Source organism: Carcharhinus amblyrhynchos, chromosome 4 (genome assembly GCF_965287045.1).
Source record: "Carcharhinus amblyrhynchos chromosome 4, sCarAmb.v2.hapA, whole genome shotgun sequence".
NCBI classification, from domain to species: domain Eukaryota; kingdom Metazoa; phylum Chordata; class Chondrichthyes; order Carcharhiniformes; family Carcharhinidae; genus Carcharhinus; species Carcharhinus amblyrhynchos.
Genome location: NC_137327.1, coordinates 90,459,050 through 90,478,593, shown reverse-complemented (window position 1 = coordinate 90,478,593; position 19,544 = coordinate 90,459,050). Strand labels below are relative to the sequence as shown.

The window sequence follows — 19,544 nt, the reverse complement described above, 5'->3', positions numbered from 1 at the left end:
AGCCATAATAATTTATTAACCTTGAAAAGACCTCAAATGCATCATGGTCATTGGACATGGTGTTTCTAAAATAGCATCCATCTTTTTAGTTGCTTTATGTAGGGCTTTATTATCAATAATGTGATCCAAATACTGGACTGATACTTGGAAAAAGTTACACTTTTCTTTCTTGATATGCAGACCATGTGCTTGAAGAAGTTCCAATGTTGTTTCTAAATTATTCAAATACTCTTGTTCACTGGACTCTGTAATTGGAATATCATCCAGGTAACATTGTATACCAGAGAGATCACTTGAAAATCTGTGTAATCAATTTTTGGAATAGGCCTGGTGCAAATGTTATTCCAAAATGTAATCTTTTATAAATAAAAGACATTCATGAGTAATGATGGTAAGCAATGGTTGTAATTCAGCAGCTACATTAATCTGTAAATAGGCTTATGAAAGATCAAGCTTGCTGAATTTGTGATCATCTGATGATCCAGCAAACAATCTTCAATTAAAGGTGGATATTGATCAGCACACAACGCTGGATTTATGGTGGTTTTTAAATCACCGTAAATGCAAACTGAATGATCTGCTTTCATGACAGGTGCAATGGGAATAGCCCAGCCACTCATTGTAGCCAGCTGAAATACATCACTGTTAACAATTTGGGCTAATTCATATTTGATGTTGGGATGAGTTATATAAGGCACCACTCTTGCTTTGAGACTTCTTGGTTGGCTTTATCTTGATTTTTGCTTGGACTTCATTGAGCCAAGTGTTTCTTTGAATACATTCTTATATTTAACCAGAACGTGCTTAGGGTCTGCTTCTCCATCTACCAGTCTGTGGGCAGGATTTCACTTAAGCTTTATCTTCTTGAACCATGATATCCCAAATAGAGCTGAAAAATTACCACAGACCACATGGAGATGCAACTTTGCTGTTTGTCCACTCAACTCTATGTTCACCATGATATAATCTTTTATTGGAATGATCCCTTCAGTGTATGTCCTTAAAATCACATCAGCTGTTTTTAAAAGTAGATGCTTCACTTTTGTTGGTATGTAATCTCAGAAATGAAAGATAGAGCAACACCATAATCAGCCTACATCCTAATATGTTGCCCAGTTAACTTCAAAATCACCTAGAATCTATATGATCCATGCTATATGAATAAAACATTCAGCTGGAGCTCTTCATCATATTTCTGGACATTCTCTTCTTCACAGTCATAATACTTAAATTATTTTTGTAGAATGCAACTCGTTCTTCTTCTTAAAGGTACCTAGATTCTTCTTCTGAACATTCTTCTCCAGGGAAGCTGGTCTAGCCCAACAAGTTTTTGAAATGTGACCAATTTTGCCACAATTCTTGCATTGACTATCCTTGCTCCAGCATTTGCTCACTAAATGGCCCATTTTGGCGTATCTGTGACATGCTTGTGGCTGTTTTGACTTCTTATGGGCATTTCCCAATTTGTGGATCTTCACTCCTGCACTACTAAATTATGAAGCTCTTTAGTAGCCAATTTCTACTGCTGCCTTTGAATCAAAGCATGTTCAGGAAACAATCTTCTCTGGATAGCCTCATTTTAGAGACTACAAACCAAACAATCTTAAACAGAATTTTCCAATAACTCACCAAACTTACAATTTTTGTGCCAGCCTTTATATGTTTGCCACAATGAGCAATACTTTCACCTTCCATTTGATTCCTTTGGTGAACCTGAACTGTTCCATGATGATCAATGGCTTTGGAGAGTAACGCACTTCAAGGATCTTTGTCAAAGCATAATTCCTGGCTTTGTAGCATAACATGATGTGGAGATGCCGACATTGGACTGGGATAAACACAGTAAGAAGTCTCACAACATCAGGTTAAAGTCCAACAAAAAACGTCTTTTAAAACAACACAAAGAGTTTTGTCTTACGTGAGTCTTTCTGCAATGGCACCTTAATCTTTAATCTTGTTCTTGCTTCTCCCCAGCCACCTAATATTTGAAGTGTGAGGATACTTTTTTTCACTCCTTCAGGATCTTTCCTCAATGTTCACAATGTAACAAAATCCGAACTTGCCATCGATTTTCTTTCTGTAATGTCCTAATGATGTTAGGGATTGTAGATTTTAACAGAAAAATAAAACACTTGGTTTGCAGATCCAAACCAAACACACAACAGATTTTATTGAAGAGCTGTTCTCTGCTTTGCATCAAGTACAAAACTTAAAGTAAAACAACAACCTGTGCACACACCCTAATGACATCACCATCAAATCATGTAATCAGCTCTTAAAGCAACCTGCAACCCTTTTTTGAATACCTAACAATTTCAAAGCAGCATCTGACTGAATGTGGCATCAAGGAACCCCAGCGAAACTGAATCAAGGAAAAACTCTCCACAGTTTGGAGTTATACCTAACATAAACAAAAATGGCAGCTGTTGTTGAATGTCAATAATTTTAGGCCTAAGACATCACTGCTAGAGTCTTTACGAGTGCTGTATTTTCAACTGCTTCAACAATGACTTTCCCTCCATCATGAGATAGAGTAGTGAGAAGTGTAGATGTTTGATGATTGATTACAAAGTGTTCAGTATGATTTACAGCTCTTCAGAAACTGAAGCAAAGCAACAAGATCAGCCTGATATTCTGGCTGGTGCTGGAGTACTGTGTGCAGTTTTGGGCGCCGCACCTGCACAAAGATATTTTGGCCTTGGAGGGAGTGCAGAGGAGGTTTACTAGGCTGATACCGGAGTTGAGGGGGTTGAGCTATGAGGAGAGGCTGAATAAACTGGGCTTGTACTCGTTAGAGTTTAGAAGAATGAGGGGAGATCTCATTGAGACGTATAAGATGATGAATGGGATGGATAGGATAGAGGTGGAAAGACTCTTCCCGCTCAAAAAAGACAGTAGGACTAGGGGGCACAGCCTCAAGATAAAAGGGGGGCAGTTTAGAACGGAGTTGAGGAGGAACTTCTTCACTCAAAGGGTGGTGAATCTCTGGAATTCTCTGCCCGTTGAAGTGATGGAGGCTGCCTCGCTAAATATTTTTAAGACGCGGGTTGATGGGTTCTTGATAAGAGAGGGGATTAAGGGTTATGGGGAGAGGGCAGGAAAGTGGAACTGAGCAGCGACAGATCAGCCATGATCTTATTGAATGGCGGGGCAGGCTCGAGGGGCGAGATGGCCTACTCCTGCTCCTGTTTCTTATGTTGATAAATGGCAAGTGACATTTCTGCTACACAAGTGCCAGGCAATGACCATCTCCACTAAGTGAGAATCTAACCATCTCCTCTTGACATGCAACAGCTTTACTAGTGCTGAATCCTACACTTTCAAAATCCAGGGGATTGCCATTGACCAGAAACTTAACCAAACCAACTTGTAAATATGTGGTTACAAGAGCAGTTTATGGTCTGTGAATTATGTAGTGAGTAACTCACCTGATTCCCCAAAAGCTGTCCACTATCTGCAAGGCACAAATCAGGAGGGTGATTGAATACTCTGCACTTGCCTGGTTGAGTGCAGCTCCAACTCAAGAAGTTCAACCCCTTCCAGGACAAACAATCTGCTGATCGATGGTCCATTGATCATTTTAAACATTCACTCCCTCCAACACGATGACAGTGGCAGCAGGATGTACCATCTACAAGATGTACTGCAGTATTTTGCCAAGTCTCCTTGCCAATCACTGACCCCATCATCTAGCTGGACAAAGGTACCAGATGCATTGGAACCTGTAAGTTTCCTGTCAAGTCATAAACCATCTTGCCATGGAACTCTATTGTCATTCCTTCACTGTTGATAGGTCAAAATTATGGAGACTCCCCTCACAGAGGAATTTGGGTGTACAAGTCTATCGATCCTGATAGTGGCAAGATAGGTGGATAAAGTGGTCAAGAAGCACACAGCATGCTTGCCTTCATTTGTTGGGGCATCGAGTATAAAAGTTGACAAGTTATATTACAGCTGTATAAAACTTTAGTTAGGACACATTTGGAATATTGCATGCAGTTCTGGCTGCCACTCTACCAGAAGGTCATGGATGCTTTGGAGAGAGTGCACAGAGAGCTTACCAGGATGTTGCCTGGTCTGGAAGGTTTTAGGCATGAGGAGAGATTGAATAAACATGGATTATTTTCACTGGAAAGATGAAGGCTAAAAGGCGACCTGATAGAAATCTGCAAAATAATGAGAGGCATAGATGGGACGGATAGTTAGGCGCTTTTTTGCAGGGTGCAAGGGCTGACTAGAAGAGGGCACATGTTTAAGGGGACAGGTGGTAAGTTTAGGGGAGATGTGTGGGGAAGGTTTTTCATACAGAGGGCGGTGGATGCCTGGAATGCACTGCCAGAGGAGGTAGTGGATGCAGGCACGCTAGCAACATTCAAGGTATCTTGATAATACATGAACAGGTGGTGAACAGAGGGATAGAAACCACATATCAGCGCAAGCTTAGTGGGCCGAAGGGCCTTTCCTGTGCTGTACTCTTATTCTTTAATGTGACTATGGGGGCAATTTTACCAGTTTGATTCTAAGTGCTGAATCGGGGCACAATTCAGATCTGACTTGGAAACCTGTTCTCAGGCGCCCCACATGCACGAAGCCTGAAAAAAAATCATGAGTCTGAATTGCACTGTGGGTGGGGTTTATTGCACACAAAACACTGCTGCAACGATCAGAGCCTTCAACTGCGCATCTGCAGTGAGAACAAATTTGTCTCATTGTTCCCGGGCTGCAAAAAGTGAATAAAACGACCCTGGAGCGATGGCCACCACAGAAATTGCCCCACCCCCACAACATAACTGTTCCCCTTATCCATCCACCCCCCCTGCTACCCAGACCAATCGCGACCCCCGGTCCGCTTCCTCTCCACCGATGGCCCTCAGAGTGGTAACAGACCCCCCAGTCCCTGCTCCAGAGAACCATCTGGCCTCCTTCCCTTCCCTTCCACCAGAGAATGATCTAGCCCATCTCCTTCCCTCCCCTCCCCCCCTTACCCCCCACCCCCACACAAACACAACACCAATCTGAGTTAGAGAGCCATTGGAAGCTCTGAACTTATCTCCTCAGAACCTGGAGCGTCCAAAACATTTGCCGAACGTATCTGTTTTTGCGCTGAATCTGGATGGGTGAATGCAATGGTAAAGGGGGAAATACAGGTAAGTTTGGCTGTCCAGCTCATTAAGACAATTTAAATACGTGCAAATGCATTTAAACTAACGTTGCACCATTTTGGGCGTGGTTCCAATTGCAGCCATTTTTGGGCCTTGGTAAAGTGGGAATTTGCGTGGATGCAGGCTGCACTATTTGCCTCACGTTCACTTTACCAAGTTTTCCTGCCTGTAAAAGGATGCACGCAATGGTAAAATCAGGCCCTATGACTACATAAACCACATGGCCTGCAGTGATGCAGGAAGACAGCTAATCATCACCTTCTCAAGAGCAATTAGAGGCAAGCAACAAAGGCTAACTTTGCCAGCAATACTCACATCAATAAATGACTATTTTAAATAATGACCATGTCAGAATTTAGACAGTGACGTGATAAGCTAATCATCTGGTGGGACATTATAGCTTACCCCAACTTCACGTAACATCTAGATGTGCATTTTCAAGCCAGGATCACCAGCCATCCATTGGGGATTAGTGTCACTGGTTTCAATCCCATATCAGCATCACTGGTTATCCACCCAGATCAGCATCACTGGTTATCCACCCCAGATCAGCATCACTGATTATCAATCCCAGATCTGAATAGCTGATTTATTCTTCTGTATTTCTGGGGTAACTAGTCTAATGGTCTTGCTCCCAAACGCAGCTAATATCAGATTGAGATTTCATCTCTATCTTCCTGGAACATGTGGTTCAGTAATATTTCCAATAATGATTAATCTGCATTAATCCGTTTTAACTTGTCACACCCATCCAACTATTTCTTTCAAAGTTAGTGCTTAAGGCAATCAAATACATCGGCATGCCAGCGATAGTTACATGCTCACTGTGGGTAGATAAACAAAGCTGTAGGCGATTGATCCATGTTACAGTGCTAACTGTAGTCAGAAACTGCGGATGGCCAATCCGTGACACAATACATGGTGCAGTCACATACAGTGGCACTAGGTATCAATCTCTGCTGCAGCCTGTACGGCAGATATATGGAGACCACAGGCGATCAATTACTGATCAGTGCTTACTGCAGATATATTGTAACTGCCAGCCCCTAATCACTGATGTGGTGCTTGGTAAGATACACAAACGCTGCAAGTACTTGGCTCCCCATAGGGAGTATAATGCAGATACACAGGTACTGCAGGACATCAATCTCAATATTATGAAGAATGCAGTCAGACACACACAACAGCTGCAGATACTGCAGTCAAATGCACAGAAGATGCAATCGAGTTCCCGAGTTCCTGGGATGTAGGTGCAGATTTCAGGTGGGAAAAGGACAGAAATTGGATCAGGTTGTGATTCTGCGACATTCCGGATGAGGGAACAGGTTGAATGGGGTCAGGAAGAATGACTAGCTGGAACGTGTTCTAAAGCTGCCCAAAACTCCAATTTACGGACGTGAATTAACTTAAAAGTTATATGTGGGATATTGCTGATGGGGAATAGTTACCACATTTGATCATTAACAGCAGTCACTGGAGGTCAGGAGTAAATTGTTTGAATCCCTTTAAAACATTCAGATATACCATATTCAACCATCAGCAAGGATTCGCACTGTCCATCGCAATCCACTAATCCTCGTTGGAAAGTGTTGAAGACGGCTGACAACAGGATTGTTTGGGCTGTGAAATGATCCATTTAGGTTCACACATTGAAGTGCCGACTTCACTGTCCTAATGTAAGGAACAGACACACAAAGCACTACACCCCAGCAAAGAATGGGGCACTTACAGATGAGGAACTCGGGAATAAAATGCGTGGGACTGACAGACTGCTCAGTGAATTGATGAATAATTCGCCTCGCTCTGGTATAAGTAAATATCTATGGATTTCCAACTTTTCCAGTTTCATAAAAAACACACCCACACCAATAAACCTAGAATATTTGAACAAAAGTCACTTCTCATAAATGAATGGAGAGACTCAGAGAATAATCAAAGGCTCCAGCATTATGTTATCATTTTATTCCGATGCAGAAACGCTTCAAAGAAACATTGCGGTTAAAGGAGAGGATGGGGGTGGGGGGCGGGTGGGAGGTGCGTTAAAAGTTGAACATACAGCGCGTTCAAAGTGCGATGGAATCTTTAGCAGGGCCCAGAAAGATCTGGTAATCTGCATGAAAGTTCCTGTTGATCCTGGAATTGGTACGTTGGCTGAGGTTCCCGCTTTACTGTTAGATCTCAGGCAACAATTCTGGCATCATAACTTCCATTGCGGTGGATACGGGTAGGGCCACACTGCCTGGGTTCGTGATAACACAAGCAATTTATTACAATATCAAAAATGCTGCGACGACATTATCAAGTGTTCTCGAATCTCCTTCAGGGTAACCTGATATCTGGTGACCGGCTTCCAGCATCTACAAACTATTCAGGCTGGACAATGCAGTAAGTACATCCCCCCGCAGCCCCACAAGACTCTTCACGCGTTTGCCTTCACTATACCATTTGAAAATTTAATTTCAGACTGATATGGAACGAATAAAACTTTCAGTAAAATGTTGTTTCAATATGTTTAAATCATAATTGATATTTATATATTTATCTGGAAAGACCCAGGGACACACTCTACAGATCGCCTTTCCTCTTATGCTGTTTTCTCCTGAGTCAGAATGGCTGTTAGACCTTGAGTTCTGCAGGAGCATTTCTGCATCAAAATAAAAATAATCAAATTCCAATATTAATTGTTCAGTTTATTGAGAATAATGTGAATTAAGAAATATTTAGAGTGTCTGCGTAAAGACTCAAGCCTCAAACTAAAAATGTACTTAGTCGACGCAGCTGGAACAGGATAGAAAAGGATCTAGGTATGTGCACACTTCAGTACTCAAAGGGTCATCTATAACACACAATGGAATTTTCCCCTTCGGCCTATATTGTTCCAGATGTGCACGAGTTGACAAGTTTTAACATCACAAACAGGTAAAGCACAGTCTCTGTTAACTCTGAACCCAGATGTTTGAGTGAGATGTTTATGTGGCAGTAGGGAGCAGTCATTTCAATGTTAATAAACTCTTTCTGTAACTAACAGAACTCCACATCTCATCTCACAGCCGGCTTCCAACAGCTGAAGTGCACACAGCAAAAACTGAAAGGCCATAAAGACCCCAAACAGGTTTCACAAACTCCAATCCGGTAATGAGCGATTGCAGATTCACAGAATAGGAACTGGTGTTGGCTTAAGTGCTCAACTCAATCCAATATACCCCAAGAAAATATAGATTCCCCTTCTTCACAAATCACTGCTACTCTAATAATTGCTTTCACAAATGACATCGCTTTTTATACTCAGATCTCAAAAAAGCACAATACTGGGGTCCTTTAAGCCAATCACGGAGTCTGCTCTGTTGCAATCGTTAAGCCTCCTAGAGGATATATCTGGTGTAATGAATTGAAAAAACCTGATGATAAGTCTGTAACCAGATGGAAAGTGAAATCACACTTTAGGTGGAATGCAAGCAAAAGCAACCTTACTTCAAATGCTTTGCTGCAGTCCAGAGTGGGGAAAACAGTTCAGAATTTACTCCGTGTTTGGTTAGTTGGACTTCTTCAGAGGATAACTAAAAGGACATATTGATAATAAAAAGGTTCTTTTGAACCTGAACCAAATGGAATTATTCCTGTTACGACAATTAATGTTGAATGGAATCTAGCGGTTGCTTCTCCGGATCATGGAAAACACATACAATCAGATATAACAGGAAAGCAGAAAGAAGGCCAGGGTTTGGAGAAGAATACACTGAAGGACTGGAGCTGAAGATAGACACTGTGACGGTTAGAAATGGAGGGATAGATGCTACAGGGCAGAAATGAAAGGATAAACACAGATTGAGCAACTTGATATGGAGACATGGCACTGAAGTAATTAAAGATTGAACTTGGAAGGTTAGAGGAATATACAATGGTAGGGAATGCCAGCTACGCTGATGTTTTTTTTAAACATGGGCAATTTGATCTATGATTCAAATCTGGAATTCTCTCAGACAGGATTAAGCACAATTATGAATTTTGATCTTGTGTTTTTCTATGACAGTGTTTGAATTATTTATCATTGCCACAAATTAAGATTGGAGTTTCAGTTTTACTGATCATTTCTGGTTTTTAGCTGCTGGTGAGCAGTCAAAAATGTGCCCGCAGCACCTTCCAAACCCAAACCCATGACTTCTGTTAAATAGGAGAACAAGGGCAGTAAGTGCATGAGAACACAACCAACTGCAAGTTCCCCTTCAAGTTACACACCATCCTGATTTGGAAATATATCACCGTTCTTTCACTGTTGCTGCATCAAAATCCTGGAACTGCCTCTGACAGCACTGTGGGTGTGCCTACAGATGGATTGCAGTGATTCAAGGAGGCAGCTTCCCATCTCTTTGTGAAGGACAATAAGGAATGGACAACAAATGCTGGCCTGGCCAATGATGAAAACAAAATCAAAGGGCATTTGTATTCAAACAGAAAATGTTTGAAATGTTCAGCATGACTGTCAGCATCTGTGGAAGAGAAACAGAGTTAGAGCCAATTCCAAAGATACTGCCAATCCTACTAACATTTCCAGAATGTTTTGTTTTTACATGAGATTTCCACCATCAGCAGTATCTTGTCTCATTTGTATTCTTCCAGCTTTATTGGGATGGGCTGGTAATAATGTATCTCGTGCTATTTATAATTAGGAATTGGGTTTAAATTCAGGTGAAGATTGTTTATCTTTTACATAGAATACTAACATTGAAAAAAATGAGATTATGCAGAAGAAACTGATTAGGGCCCATTTATGGTGTACAACAAAGCCTGGAGATTTTATCAAAATTAGCCCTGAGGTCTCATTACAATACTTTGGGTGATTTGCCTATTGTAGTCCAAGGACAGCTTACCCATTTAAAAAGCCTGAATTTTTGATGAGGGCAACAGGAGAGGGACTGGTCACAATTGGCAGCTACCCTTGGAAGTACTGTGCAGTCAAAATGATCACTCCCACATCTCCTGGCTCCACATCTAACTTTGAAAAAATGTACGCCTTTTTTGTTGGTAACCATTACTTAATCAGAGTGATTACCCAAGGCCCTGAACAAAGCATCCCTGGTGCATGCTACGCTAAGGGCAGCCAATTCAGCAGAAGGGTTCCAAAACAGGTGCTAACATATGTATGGAGTGTAAAATCTGTTTTAAGTAGCTACCAGAAATTTCTGAAAAATTGCCTAATCAATATGGGGTTCAGACATCCGCCAGGCATCCCTGATGGGTCGAGGAACCTCAGAAATTGGTATATTTTGCGCCTTTTTTCACTAAATGAGAATCAGCTTAAATATCAAATCCTACCAAACATTCAGAACATAAACTGGTTTAGAATTTCAGTAAATAAATCTAATGCAAGGAATACATGGCAGGGTATGCAATGATTGGTATGCATGCTGGAGGAAAGAGATGGTTTAAATATTCCATTTGAAAATCCCCAATCTTTGAAATAGACTGGATGCTGCAGTTGGATCCTGGTGTGGGCTTGAAGGAAAGATTCCATTGACAGCAGAGTCCTCATGAGCCTGGACTAAGCACATGGACTGCACCCTGACTCCAAATTAAAAAGAAAACTCAGAACATGGAGGATATTTGTGGTGCTGTCTCCCTATCTGCACCAACTCAACTGCAAACTGGCATGACACAAAGTAACAGACAGCAAACAATTGCTTATACCAAAATACAAAACAGACAGACACAGTTAAAAACAACCCTCCCTCCAAAAAAATTTTTGCTGGTTCTAATTTGGCACGTGTCACAATTCACTTTGTATAAAAAAATTAAGGGATGCACACGATAGAAAGCTGCATTATTTGCTGTACTTGAAGAGTTGCCACCCCGCCCCAGAAAAAAAGAGAGATATGTAAAAAGTTTGTTAGATTATTGAATCACAAAAATACAAAGTCCTTCCCCAGATAAATGAACGAGGAAGGAAAATGTAGGTGGCAATGGGCAGACACAAACACTTCTGTGGATGCAACGCAGTAAAACAACACTTTGCCACCTTTTTTGGTGGCTTCTAGAAAGCTAAATGTGTTTCACTCGATATTGGTCTCTTTCAAATTCTTGACCAGTAAGAGTGGTTGGTGGTTCAGCAGGACATTCACTGTAGGAAGGTGCTGGATCAGGATCAATCTTCAGAATTAACTGACTCTAGGATCGCCAGAACAAACTGATCCTGACTGAACCCAAAACAATAACAGGCATCAAAGGGGAAGCCAAGGAGACCCTCCCTCTGTTTCTAACAACCCTTAATGCTTACTGAAAATAAAATGTGCAGGGAATTTACTAGGGGTCTTTCCTTATCAATTGCCGCCCCGGTTTTGCTCACTATTGGGGTTCTCCATGGTCTTCCCATGAAGCTATGGCAGCTGATCCGTCAACCACCCAGGAGATTCCTGGCCACGATTATTTCAGTCCTTGTGTGCGTGCATTTCCTCCAATCCCCTCGGTGCTAATATATTCATTCTAAGCTGTTCTAAAAGTGATTAAAAATGCATGGAGCACAGCAGCGTGCGGGGCTAAGGCATGTGAACAATGAGATAAAGGTGGGCAGCCGACTGCCGCTGCTTCCCCACAATGGTAACAAAAGCACTTTAGTTTTCTTTTGATTTTGTATTTTCTTTTTTTAAATTTTTCTTATTTTTGATTATTTTATAAAACTTCAGGTTGTCTCTTTGAACAAGAAGGCCCGATGTGAATATGTCTTTTGAAGTTCCCAGGGAGAGAGCCTTCTTGTAAAGATGGTACCAGTGCACATGTTAATCAGACTCTTGTTAAAATCCAGCAGTCTGCAGTGGTCTTTGTGAGGGGGTCTCTACCTGGCGGTTCATTTGCTCCCGCTCATTGGAGGGTTACTGCGAGGACTATACCCGGGTGGTGGAGTGTGAATGAGGCAGCCCTGTGCTATTAAAACCAGCAGCAAAGGTATTATAAGGATGCAAGGACTGCATCCCCACCAAGGAGTTGGGGATCATGGTGATGGTGTTGGGGGTCATGAGGGGGATATCATCAGGGGAACGGCGGAGCGTTAGGGTGTAGTCTGGCAGTGAAGGAAGCCGCATGGGCTCATGAGCCTGGATGTTCTCGCACTCGTGATGGGTTTGGTTCACTTGTAGCGACATGATCTCTTCCTCCTGCGTGTGTGCCATGTCATTGCTGGCATTACGTTGAGGGCTTGGCTGCTGGTGGGGGTCATTGCGGCGTTTGTCCTTGCGGTAGTACAGGGCAGCGAAGGCCAGGACATTCAGGAAAAGCAAGGAGGCTCCGACGGCAATGGTTACACTTAGCTCGGTAGAGTAGTCCCGGGGATTCTCAATCAGGAGGGAACCGCTGTCCTGCTCTGAGTCCCAGTTCTCCTTCTGCTGCTCATTGGAGTTGAAAGCTGGAGACATGCCAGCACCCGGCCGTTTGGTGGTGAAGGGCCATACCTTGCCATTGGGTCGCCTGGTCGCATAGGAGATTGGAGTGGTGTTGGGCTGAGGCACCTTGGTGGTGGTGGAGGTGTACTGGAACATATCATGCAGGTTGTACAGATGAGGGACCAGGTGTTTCCAAAAAGCCACTTTAGTGGCACGGTAGTGCTCCCGCACTCGTGGCTTCAGACCAATGTGAAGATAAAGCTGATCCCGTGGGTTGTACTTAGACCAGGCCACCTCTTCAAAGCGGTTTGCCTTTGTGTGGATGAATTTGGTGTCTTGTGGCACTGGCTTGTTGGGATCACTAAAGATAGAAAGAAAACAGTTACCATTAGATAAGAAGTTTCTTCAATTTGCTTATGAGTCATTGTCAGAGCTGGTCCAATTCTGTATAAATCAAGCGTAATTAATGAAGCATGTAATACATATGAAGATCTAAAGACCTGCCTGCCTTTATTATTAACAAAGCCAAATCTTGAGCAATGGATCCACATAATGACATTCTTCTCAACATGAAGTGAACAGGAATCTACAGGCAGCAACTGAATCTTGGCCTGTGAACACTTGGGCTTGAAATGTCTTATTTCAAGGAATAAGCATTTTACACATACCCAGTAATTTGTATCCATTTTGCTGACAGCAAATGAACCCAAAATCTCTTGCCATTCTCATTAATGTAAAACAGAACCACAAACATGAGCATAAACAGGCAGGAACAATAACTAAACAAAGTGGAGAACTCACACCGAATTTGTTTTGTTTTCAGTAGTCATGCTCATTACAAGCATGAAGATACTGGATATTTTTGGACTTGAAGATCATATGAGTCAGTATATAGTGTGTGTGTGTGTGTGTGTGTGTGTAGCTCACTGGGATTAATCTAATACCATCATAGCTGAAAGTTCTTTAATACAGCCAAAGTACTGTACTTATTCCAGCTTTTGAATCCACCTGAAAACTAGGCTCCTGGCTATTTGTCTGCAAGAGGGTCCACAGCTTCAAGGGAATTCTTTGTTTCCAAAAGATTCCAACTAAACTATCAATTTAATCAAGAAGCCATCAGGCCTGCATCAATGTAAAGACTAAGTTATAAATTCCATTGTAATAAATACGTTTTAACTTCATCTATGCCTAATCTTTGTGTGTCTGATAGTGTGAGAGACATCATTCAGATAGTGTGTTACAAGTGTGGAATAAAATATAACCTTTTTTTTAACTTTTGAAACTCACCAGAATGCCCACTGTTGGAATTTATTTTTAAATGAAGAAGAATCACTCAGAGAATGGAAATACACACAACTTCCACACAAACACCCTGATTAAAGACTTAAAGAAACCATACAAATGATGTCCGTAATAGAATGAAAATGAAGAATGCAAGACATATGAACATTAGGTATTGAAGGGTAAACATTTGTTAGGGTCATAACAAATAGTGATCCTCATTACAATTTTTGTGCAAACTATCAATTCACTTCAAATACAGTTTACACATTACTCTATGAAGAATATTGAGCTGATTGCCTTGCTGTAAGCAGGTCAAAGATAATTTAGTTGGAGCAGCAATGGTGGGGCAATCATGAAGACTGTGAAGTTGGGGATTACTTCTGCTGGCTTCAAGGTGATCATTTCATTCTAAAAAAAATATTTTGTTGCTGCAGAGTTTGGTGAGGGAACCGACTTGACCAGACCCCCACCGATCTACCTGTTACAGATGCATCAGTCATAAGAACATAAGAACATAAGAAATAGGAGCAGGAGTAGGCCATCTAGCCCTTCGAGCCTGCCCCGCCATTCAATAAGATCATGGCTGATCTGTTGTGGCTCAGTTCCACTTTCCCGCCCTCTCCCCATAACCCTTAATCCCCTCTCTTATCAAGAACCCAACAACCCGCTTCTTAAAAATATTTAGCGAGGCAGCCTCCACCACTTCAACGGGCAGAGAATTCCAGAGATTCACCACCCTTTGAGTGAAGAAGTTCCTCCTCAACTCCGTTCTAAACCGCCTCCCCTTTATCTTGAGGCTGTGCCCCCTAGTCCTACTGTCTTTTTTGAGCGGGAAGAGTCTCTCCACCTCTATCCTATCCATCCCATTCATCATCTTATACGTCTCAATGAGATCTCCCCTCATTCTTCTAAACTCTAACGAGTACAAGCCTAGTTTATTCAGCCTCTCCTCATAGCTCAATCCCCTCAACTCCGGTATCAGCCTAGTAAACCTCCTCTGCACTCCCTCCAGGGCCAAAATATCCTTGCGCAGGTGCGGCGCCCAAAACTGCACACAGTACTCCAGCTGCGGCCTCACCAATGCCCTATACAGCTGCAGCAAGACCTCCCTACTTTTATATTCAATCCCCCTCGCTATGAAGGCCAGCATCCCATTCGCCTTCCTGAACACCTGCTGCACCTGCAAGCTGGGTTTTTGCGACTCATGCACAAGGACCCCGAGGTCCCTCTGCACCGTCGCCTGCTGCAGTTTTTCGCCACGTAAGTAATAGTCCTTCCTACCATTCTTCCTACCAAAGTGGACCACCTCACACTTGCCAACATTAAATTCCATTTGCCATTTCCTGGCCCATTCGCCCAGCCTATCTAGATCCTTCTGCAGACTCTCCACACCCTCCGCACAATTTGCCTTTCCCCCAATCTTGGTGTCATCAGCAAATTTCGACACCCTGCACTCGGTTCCCTCCTCCAGATCATCTATATAAATGGTAAATAGCTGAGGCCCCAGCACCGACCCCTGGGGCACCCCACTAGTCACCAACCGCCAATCCGAATAGCACCCATTGACCCCCACTCTCTGCCTCCTATTTGACAACCAATCCTCTATCCACGCTAACACCCTACCCCCAACTCCATGTCCCCTGACCTTCTGCAATAACCTCTTGTGAGGTACCTTGTCAAACGCCTTCTGAAAATCCAGAAAGACCACATCCACCGGCTCTCCTCTATCCACTGCCCTAGACACATCCTCATAGAACTCCAGTAAATTTGTCAGACACGACTTCCCTTTAATGAAACCGTGTTGCGTCCGCCCTATCAAGCAATTCCCTTCAAGATGCCCAGGACAATATTAGCAGGAGACAGCACTGCACAGTCCTTGTGCAAGCAATGTCCCATTTTCATTCTGAGGATGCCATCCATCATATTGTGCAATACTACTATTGCACTATATTAGATAGATTGGTAACAGATCTAGCAGCTCAAAGCTGGACATCCATGAGGCACTATGGCCAATCAGCAGCATAACTGCATTCAATCACAATCTGTAACCTCATGGTTGGGCTTGTCACTCACTTTACATTCCATCACACCAGAGGATAAAACCTTGTTCAATAAGGACGACATGCCAGGCACACCTAAAAATGAGGAGTCAATTTAGTGAAGGGACAACACAGGACTAGACACAGTAAACAATAAAAGCAGTAGCCCAAGGCAGAGCTAGAAAATCCCACATCTAATAGATCAGAACAAAGTTCTGTAATCCTGCCACATCAAGTCATCGTTGGTGATGGGCAATTAAACAACTAACCAGAGGAGGAGGCTCCAAACCCCATTCTCAATGATGGGAGAACCAGAACATCAGTGCCAGAGATGAGGCTGAAGCTTCTGCAATCATTTTCAGCTAAAATTCCTGAGTGGATGATCCAACTTGGCCTCTCCAAGGTATCATAGATGCCAGATTTCAGCCAATTTGATTTACTCCATTTGATATAAAGAAACAGCCAAAGGCACTGAATACAGCAACATCTATTGGCCCTGACAGAAATCCTGCTGAATTATTGAAGACTTGTGTTCCAGAATTAGCTGCACCCTGAGCCAAGCTGTTACAGCACAGCTACAACACTGGCATCTACCCAGCAATGTGGAGAATTGCCCAGGTATGTCCTGTCCACAAAATCAGGACAAATCTGACCTGGCCAATTACCGCATTACCAGTCTACTTTTGATCATTAGCAAAGTGATAGATGTTGTTGTCAACAATGCTATCAAGCAGCACCAATGCAAGAATAACCTGCTCATCAATGAATGAAGGCCCCAGGAATTAGATTCATGTCCGGAACACTGCTGCAGGTAATCAGGGAAGAAAGTCATGATGGTATTAAAAACATTTGTGTTTATTTGTTATAAAATAAACTGGGGATGGGTTAAATAAAGCTGCTTAACTGGTAGTTTGAAGGAGGTGGTCATGTAATGAAATCTTCAGAAATATTTCTAACTGGATCTGGAAACTCTTCCATGGCGGCCACCAAAAGCAAGGGTTAGGCTCTCACTTATTTAATTGATGTTGTTAAGTGCTCTTGCCAAATTCTTTCGGCTGTTTGGGGCAGGTGCCAGACCTGCTCTACTGCCACAAGCTCAGGCTGACATTAAGACCATTGAGTCAAAAGTTGTGCTACTTTTATCGATGGGTATTGAAGTCCATGAAGTTAAGGATATTAGATTATATTAGAAGAAGAGGCTTACAATATTGCAAAGAATAACAGCAAATGTGAGAATTAGGAATGTTTTAGAAACCAATAAAGGGCCACCAAAAGACTGATTAAAAAGGGCAAATAGTAAATGAAAGTAAATAGCAAGATTATAAAACAGATTGTAAGAGCTTTTATAAACTCATAAAGAAGAGTAGCTATAGTAATCAATCAATCATAGCCAACCCGCACTTTGTTACATTATAGTCTTTTTATTCAGGACACATTGAGAATTTTTGAAATTGTCTAGCCCGGAGAGTTGTTGAGCATATTTAAGATTGAAGTAAATTGCTGATGTTTCAAGGAATCAAGTGATTTGGAGACCAAGTGATAAAGTGATGTTCAAGAACAACCATGTTTGTATTGAATGGCAAAGCAAGCTTGAAGGAGCCATGTGATCTATTGCTGTTCCATTTTTTCTATTCCTGATTGCATTATATGTCCTTGCTATCCACAGTCCTTCTTCCAGGGCATATTCAACATGGAGTAAAACTGATTTATCAACTGAGGAGGGTGATAAGTGGTAATCAACAGGATTTTCTTGCCCATGAATGATCTGATGTCATGAAACTTCATAGAGTCTGGGTCAATGTTGAGGCCTCCAGGGCTACTTCCTCCTTGTTGTATACCACTATATCACCACATCTGATGGGCCCATCCTGCCAGCAGGACTGAACATACCCAGAGATGATGATGCAGAAGTTTTAGACATTGGCTATAAGGTACGATTCAGTGATTATGACTATGTCAGGGTGCTGTTTGGCTAGTGCGTGGGACTGCTCTCCTAATTTTGGTACAAGCCCTGAGAAATTAGGGTTGACTGGGCATGGCTGGCCATTGTCATTTCCATGTCTAAGTTGATGCTGGGTGGTCCATCTGGTTTTATTCCTTTTCAACTTTTCCGCCATAATGTGTACAGCTGAATGGCTTACCAGGACATCTTAGAAGACAATTAAGAGTCAACCATATTGTGGTGTGAGGGGGATAATACCCATACTAATAATTATGGAGGAAAATAGTAGCCATATTAATAATTGTGTCCAGTGAAAGGGTTAACAGAGACAAATTACAAAAGCCTACACAATATTTAACTGTAAGATAGTAAGCAGCTATTTCCAGACACCTGACCTTCAGATAAGGAAGGGAGAAAAATATTATGAATATTATGCTGGGAAAAGTCTTTAAACCAGGCAGTTGGAAAAGGAAGGTTGATTCAAGTTCTAATATTCAGACACAGTTGGATGCTTAATGCGATTAAAAATCTCACTCTGATTGGACATCATAATTAAGTGCAAGTTGAATGTGATTGGTTTTAAAAACTGGGCTTCATAGTCTTCAGAAATTAGTGGCCAGGGCATTCCAAAATCTAATTACATTGGCTATGAAACAATAGTTATGTTGTGTCCAGGCACAAGTGAAGCAAATACCTTGTGATATAATTATGGGAAGAGAGGTACATGACTACAATAACCATATTTTATTATAACACTGCCAGAAATCTGCCAAAGGAGATGACAGAGATAGGTGTAGATAGGATGTTTCCTCCGGTTGGTGAATCTAAAACCAAAGAGCAGAATCTCAGAAAAAGGGGCAGACCATTTAGAACTGAGATATAGGAACATAGGAATTTGGAACAAAAGTAGGCAAATTTGGCCCTTCAAATGTGCTGCCATTCAATCAGATCATAGCTGATCTCTCCCTGGTCTCAAATCTACATCACTGAGAGTGCTGAATCTTTGGAATTCTTTATTCCAGAGGGCTATGGAAGCTTAATCATCGAGCATGTTCAAGACAGAAAATCTGACATATTTTGACAAACTAATGATATCAAGTAATATGGGGATGACATAGCAAGGTGACATTGTGATGGACGATCAGCCATATTCTAATTGCTCCTACGTTTCAATGCTTTCTTATTCCTATAGGAACCTATCTCTGGTACAATTTAAGTATTCCGCAGAGATCGATAATTCCCAACTAAACAAATCTCAGATACAAAAATCATCAACTTCTTGGAAGAGATGGTGTCTGCTTAATAAAGAGACTAGGTGAGATTTTTCCTTCACATTCACTGTCTGTGTTGCAACAACAGAAAGTGGTATGCCATTCGCTGGCAGTGGGATCTTACGGTCTCACCATTGTCAACATGGCTTCCAACTGAATGTATCCCTCATCGCCAGGAAACCCACAGCAGAGAGCACCTGCAGCAGGACTGTAAGATCCCACCAGCATAACTACCACCAAGATTTCAGCAATTGTTTTTAGAAATAGCAGACTACATGGGTTTCAACTCCTGGAATTTCAAGATCACCATGGAGAAATATCTACTGCTATCACAGATAACTCACAGGACTCATAACTCACAATATTTCATCTTCCAGTAATGAATTTTAATTTGGAAAAACTTCATATTTTATAATTTGAAAATTTTGCATGCTTGTACACATGTTGTAAAGGTTGAGATGCAGACTTAACTTTAA

General features: G+C 42.0%; 1 protein-coding gene across 2 annotated transcripts in view; it reads right to left on the bottom strand.

Annotated features, from left to right (window-relative positions):
• Positions 1-7,599: 7,599 nt before the first annotated feature.
• The window catches only part of nlgn3a (neuroligin 3a), a 274,546-nt gene continuing 262,601 nt past the window's right edge, over positions 7,600-19,544 (bottom strand). For both annotated transcript variants that reach the window (XM_080187521.1, XM_080187522.1), the window contains one exon: positions 7,600-12,893. In XM_080187521.1, coding sequence (XP_080043647.1) covers positions 12,038-12,893 — 856 coding nt within the window. In that variant the 3' untranslated portion in view covers positions 7,600-12,037. The remainder of the gene's footprint in view (positions 12,894-19,544) is intronic.